Source organism: Phaseolus vulgaris, chromosome 9, assembly GCF_051622355.1.
Source record: "Phaseolus vulgaris cultivar YP4 chromosome 9, ASM5162235v1, whole genome shotgun sequence".
Lineage (NCBI taxonomy): Eukaryota > Viridiplantae > Streptophyta > Magnoliopsida > Fabales > Fabaceae > Phaseolus > Phaseolus vulgaris.
This window is the reverse complement of record NC_143506.1, coordinates 6,315,602-6,322,951: the sequence shown is the minus strand read 5'-3', so window position 1 is coordinate 6,322,951 and position 7,350 is coordinate 6,315,602. Positions and strand designations below refer to the sequence as shown.

Here is a 7,350-nt window from a genome sequence, read left to right as displayed (position 1 = left end):
AAACCGCGATTAACCATAATTAAGCCAGTTTAACCATAAACCATGATTGAATCACAAATGGACCTTTGCCTGAGCCCAAAAGAAGGCCCATAACAGCTAAAGCCCAACACAAGGCTATAAATATCATAAGGGATTTGTGTCAGAGGTAATCTTCTAATCCTTAGTTTATCCACATATTATACTCGGACTGACTTGAGCATCGGAGCACCTTCGCAGGTACCCCACCCCGCCGTTCTTGGAGGACTTGTCAGACGGAGACGCCGAATACAGAAGCTGGAAGGACGAGAAGACGGAAGCTACAAGAGTCATTCTGAGAGGTACCCGACCTTGTAAAAACAATTCCTATAACAAATGAACTAATAACAATTAATGTAAGTATATAATAAAGATTGAAAAAAAACGATAGCATAAATAGAGAATTACTAAATTGAGTTTACGGTTATCAAATTTTTATAATTAACGTTGATTTAGCTGTTTTTAAAGATCTATTAAATATAAACTATATCTATACAATTAAAGATATTCAATAAGTGAAATATCGAATAACACAACATTTATACATTCTATATAGAACTAATATATGATACAAATCAATATTTATATTTACGATCCTAATAACAATAGATCAATGAAAGTTTATTACAACTCAGGTCTTTACATTTAAGTACTTGTCACGATATATAAGAACTGTGTCTCAACTTTTCACCATCTGATATGTTAGTTTATGTGACTTAAATAATCACAGACATCTATATTAACACATAAATATCAATAAGTACTAATAATGATAATATTATTAATAATAATTATAATAATATTAATACAAACAATAATGTTACTAATAATAATATTATTTTTAATGGTAATATTAATAACAATATTAATTATGAATAATAATATTAGTAATCATAATATTAATAATAATAACAATACTAATATTGTGAATTATAATATGAATATTGTTAATAATAATAATAATGTGGTTAATATTATTAATTATTATTAAAATTATTAAATGTATTGGCCATGAGTGCTCGAGACCTCGGTCTAAGCATTTAGGTCAGCTCGATTTTTGGGCCAGTATTTGCTCAAAGGGTGGGCCATGAGCTTGACCCAGAAGCGGGTAGACAGTTTGAAAAAGATAATTAAATAAAAGGAATATTCAAATTGGTTTATATATATATATATATATATACTAAGTAAATATAAATAAAAACGGTTGGGAATAACGTAGTTAGCTCCCGAAAATAAAAGTGCATGTGAACGGAATGTTTTATTATTGTTAAGCACCCAAAAATAAAGGTGCACGTAAGCAATATGTGTTTTCCGTTATGATTATGTGTTTTCTGTTGAGATTATATTCTCCCGGATGAAATCTTTCTTTGTTGAGATTGGAGAAAACTGTTGAAGGGTTATCTATAGAAGGGGTTTGAGATCCCTAGTAAAGATATGATGTTTCTGAATATTTGAGACTGAAACTGAATATTTATTTTGTATGCTCTCACTGAATTGATCGTCTTAGTGTGATCAATAGGTAAAGTCCCCTTTGTCCCAGTGAAACCACCAAGTACCTCGAAGCACTAATTGGAGACAAATTAGAAGAGAAGCTTGTCCATTCAATCCTTTCGAGACCAACTGGCAAAAACATTAAATATTATTAATATTGTTGATGTTATTAATATTAATAATAATATTATTATTAATAAGATTATTACTATTAGTTTTATTATTAATATTACTTTTATAAGATTAATATTATTAATATTTATTATTGTTATTATTAGTATTAATATTAATATTATTATAATATATCTGTGAAATTAGTTGGTAACACATTTATTTTAATTTTTATGTAAAATTAGTAGGTAATGCATGACTTTATTTATTTACTGATTCAATTATCATTATCTATGGCCGAAAAAAATTTGTCCCAACTCGTTAAAATTACTTACAGATTATTATTGCCAAAGTACTTTACTATTACATACAAAAATATCCGTAGGTAACTCAATTTTAATTATGAATAGTCATCGGTATGTAAGTCTTAATTTATCAATAAATTCAAATCCATATGTAATACCAATTTATTTATTTTTGTATGATTTTCCTTTCAATGTCGTTGCTTTTATAGACCCAACGACAAAAAAAATTCACATTATAGTAAAAATAAATAGCTAAATTTTGGAGATATATGTTGTGAGACTCACTATAATCTAAATAATAAATCATTATTATGCGAATATAATTAAGATTGAGAGAAGTCTCTCAAAGATTAATTCTTACCATCCACATAGTTGTCTTAAACCGATTCACTTAATTCACTCATCTATTAGATATACCATTTATTGAAAGATAATTATAATTGAAGGTGCATATAATAAAAGAATGAGAGAGAGAGAGAGGGGTGAGAAAGAAAGGTTAGACATAACCTTGTTAAAATTTTGAATTAAAATAAAACCATGTTCTTCAGATGTTCTTCAGATTACACCTAGCATGTTACATTACATTCTTTTTGTTGAGAAAAAGTACTATATCTATTTCTCCCAGACTATTATATTTTACTTTAATATCAATCTCATGCTTGATTGGTAGTTAGAGCGATAAATTTCATTAAATACGAGATATATTTCAATGTTGATAATTTTTCTATAACGTAATATTTTGTTTTGTTTCGCGCTTATACCTCATTAGTTAACCATTTAGACCATGTTAAAATGATAGGATGACATGGAAAAGTAAAAGTATTTTTTTTAAGACATAAATAAAAACACATAAATTAAGTGAAAAAAGGTGTAAGAATAATAATGTAGCACGAATTTATCATTTAAGTAAGCGAACAAATGCATATGAAGAAGAAGAAAAACATGGGTGTGAGCACGAGCACGAGGTGAGCACGAGGTGAGCACGTTTTTTTTGCCTGGCATGTAAGATTTTTATGTTTTTCTTAAGAGTAAAATGGAGAGATAATAGAGAATAGGTTTAAATATGTTTTCAATATTTTAAATCGTGATATTTTATTTTTACTTTTTAATTAATTAATTATTTTTATTTAATAATTATTTAACGTTATGGATTACTTTTAATTTGGGATACTAGATGGTGTTATTGATGTTGTTAACTTAATAAATGATTATATATTCAATATTTGTCATGTACTTTAATTGGGTGTTACAATATTTTGAAAGTTTACTAAAGGCATAAAAATGTTTCTATTCTTTTAAATCGGGTAGATGCTTGATTTGTGTTCTCATACAAATTTTTAGTTTTAGTAATTTGATTTTGCTTAAAGTTGATTTTAGTCTACGAGGTTAAATGGAGGTTAAATAACGCTAGTGACGTTGATAATGATGATAAAGTGATAAATGATGGTTTACCTTTAGTATTAGAAAGTTATGCTCACAGGTACTAAATTAAATGTACACTTGAAAAAAAATTATGTGCTAAATATTATGCTTTATATATTTCAATTTAAAATTATTTGTACGGTTCAAGTTGATTGACACCATTAAAATCATTACATCAAAACATGATTAAAGAGATTAATTAGTGATCAAGCATTAGGTAATACACTCCTAATCATGATTCAAACCTCTAATCCAACCCAATAACAAAGACCCATGATAATCATATAAATAGGCACATATTCCAAGAATCAGATACGTCATTATTATTATTATTATTATTATTATTATTATTATTATTATTATTATTATTATTATTATTATTATTATTATTATTATTATTATTATTATTATTATTATTATTATTATTATTATTATTATTATTATTATTATTATTATTATTATTATTATTATTATTATTATTATTATTATTATTATTATTATTATTATTATTATTATTATTATTATTATTATTATTATTATTATTATTATTATTATTATTATTATTATTATTATTATTATTATTATTATTATTATTATTATTATTATTATTATTATTATTATTATTATTATTATTATTATTATTATTATTATTATTATTATTATTATTATTATTATTATTATTATTATTATTATTATTATTATTATTATTATTATTATTATTATTATTATTATTATTATTATTATTATTATTATTATTATTATTATTATTATTATTATTATTATTATTATTATTATTATTATTATTATTATTATTATTATTATTATTATTATTATTATTATTATTATTATTATTATTATTATTATTATTATTATTATTATTATTATTATTATTATTATTATTATTATTATTATTATTATTATTATTATTATTATTATTATTATTATTATTATTATTATTATTATTATTATTATTATTATTATTATTATTATTATTATTATTATTATTATTATTATTATTATATGTAATGATCTCTCTTCAAAGAAGATAAAGGTCACACAATTTAACAGGTCTCATATAAATGTTAATAATTAATGGTCCAACAATGTTCTTTCTGTCTAAACAACCTCCCCGAAATTTCTTTCTTTTTTATATATAAAGAAAATGAAAGATTGATTAGATTTGATATCCTTTCATGCTTTTTTCGATTCGTCGCGCTGGAATATAAGGAGCCAATACTTTATTCAAGCTTCTGCATGTACCAAATTGATGTTAATAATATATTTAAGGGTGGTGATGATTTGATACATTATAGAGTTATGATATTTTGAAAATATTTTCAAAATATAACCACAACAAATATTAATGTTTGTAATGAAAAATAAAAGAATCTTTTAATAAAAATATACATAAAATATATGTTAAATTTTTTTAAAAATTAATAAAATTATAAATTTTTATAAATAATTAAAATATTAATATTTATTGAGTTGTTGAATATAACATAAACATTAATCAATATTATATAATACTTATTATAAAAAGTTAGTTATTAAAAGGTATTTTATTTTTCAATTAAAAATATTATTATAAATAATTTTCAAATGAAAGTATGGTTTTATTTGCACTGTAAATATAAATAAAAATGGTTTTTTTGGCAATATTTTACTTATATTTTATTAAATTTTTTATTATAAATATTAATATTTTATTGTGTGTAAAATGGAATAAGGTGTAAAAATATTTAAAGTCTTTTTCCTTGTATATAAGAGTCAGTTTAAACTTTACTTTAAATGAAAAATGAATTTAAACTTTACTTTAAATGAAAAATGATATATTCAGAACTCCAATTTTATAGGCCAATTTTGTAGAGTGGAACATGGTTGTTAAAGTATTATAACCTTTTTATTATATATATTTAGTTGTATTTCTAAACCTACGAAGAAGAGTTGTATTGAATTATAAAATTTGTCAAATTATATTTTTTTACATTAAATCATGCAACATTAACACGTGATTCACGCAAGGGTTTCCAGAATAGCACGTGGTTTTCTGGGTGTATATACGCTCTTCGTACTCCACTGGGGTTCTCAAACGTCCAAGGCAATAATAACATAAGATCCACTCGGTGCTCACTCAATTACTCGCCCTTCACCTTCACCTTCACCTCTAGCCACTTTGTTACCTTTGCTATACCAAAAATGCCTACGCTTGTTTCTGAGGCATTTCAAGCCCGTAGCGCAGAAGCCTTGAGCTTGAAGCGTGTTTTCAGTGCCTCAGGCATTAAGGGCAAGCGAATCACTGCATTGTCACCAAAACAAAATGCTCTCACTGATTTCATTCAAACACTCATTGCGGAAAACCCAGACATTGACTCCCCTTTCGGAGTCCTGGATTTGGGGGTCGCTATGGACTTGATGGACAAATGGGCCACCAAGCTCCCCACGGTTCAGCCCTTCTACGCCGTCAAGTGCAACCCCAATCTCTCCCTCATCGGCGCTCTCGCCACCCTCGGCGCCAGCTTCGACTGCGCCAGCAAAGCCGAGATAGAAGCCGTCTTATCCCTCGGAGTCTCACCTGACCGCATCATCTACGCCAACCCATGCAAATCCGCATCCCACATCAGATACGCCGCCACCGTAGGCGTCAAAGTCACAACCTACGACTCTAAAGACGAGGTCGAAAAGATACGCAAATACCACCCCACGTGCGAGTTGCTCCTCCGCATCAAGCCGCCGCAGGAAAGTGGAGCGCGCTGCAGCTTGGACCTCAAATTCGGCGCGCTTCCTGAAGAAGTTCCGGAGCTTCTAAGCGTGGCGCACGCCGCTGGACTCAAAGTGACCGGCGTGTCCTTCCACATTGGAAGTGGTGGAGGCGACGCGCAAGCTTATCACGGAGCCATATCTGCGGCTAAGTCCGTCTTCGACGCGGCTTCCCGGCTGGGCATGCCGAGAATGCGCGTTCTCGACATTGGCGGCGGCTTCACCTCCGGGCCGATGTTCGACGCCGCAGCTATGAAAATCAACGCCGCGATTCAAGACAGCTTCGGGAATGAAGAGGAGCTGGTGGTTATCGGCGAGCCGGGTCGTTACATTGCGGAAACGGCTTTCACGTTGGCCACAAAGGTTGTCGGGAAACGCGTGAGAGGAGAGTTGAGGGAGTATTGGATTGACGATGGAATTTATGGAACGCTTAATAACATTTTATTTGACCACGCTACTGTTACGTGCATGCCACTCGCTTTCACCTCGAAACCTGAGGATCCTTCTTGCAGGGATTTCAAAACCTACTCTTCTACCGTTTTTGGACCAACTTGCGATTCACTTGACACTGTTCTGACGGATTACCAGCTTCCGGAACTGCAAACGAACGATTTCCTTGTGTTCCCGAACATGGGTGCTTACACTACTTCCTGCAGTACTAACTTCAATGGGTTTAGCTCCTCAGTGAATTCCATATTCCTTGCATATTCCCAACCCTATCGCGCTGGAACAGAGCATGTTCTTGTAGAATCCCAAGCTGAAGATGGGCGTTTCTTAAATGTGTTTTGTTCTTGACTTGTCTCTCTTTTGCTTCGGAAACTCAATAATGACGGAATGGGTGGTCGTGGCCGCCGCGTGGTTTCTCCCTTCAATATCTTTTTCTTTTCATTTTTTCATTTTGGAGACACCTACTCATAGATGTTTAAAATAAACATGGTTTATCTTTCATTCTATATTTTCACTAGTGGAAATGAGTTTTTTACGACGAAATATTAGATCGATTAATTCACAACTAGTGTAAACAACAATATGACGATATTTTTATAAATTTTTGACTTATATTACATTAGTTAGACTATTTAATTGATGTCATCATGTTAAAAAAAAAATAATTTATTTTTAGAATTATATATTACACCGCTTAGATAGAAGAATGGTCATTTTTATATTAAAATAAATTAAAATTTTTAATAATGAAATATAACATTGATTCTCAATACAAGCGGTGTTATAATTTATTTTCAAA

The 7,350-nt window shown here is 28.8% G+C and overlaps 1 protein-coding gene across 1 annotated transcript; it reads left to right on the top strand.

Annotated features, from left to right (window-relative positions):
• Positions 1–5,419: 5,419 nt before the first annotated feature.
• On the top strand, positions 5,420–7,057 carry LOC137822719 (ornithine decarboxylase-like). Its single transcript, XM_068627670.2, is given in 2 exon segments — positions 5,420–6,815; positions 6,817–7,057. Coding segments are annotated over 2 exon segments (1,308 nt in total). The 5' UTR covers positions 5,420–5,543; the 3' UTR covers positions 6,853–7,057.
• The last annotated feature ends 293 nt before the right edge of the window (positions 7,058–7,350 follow it).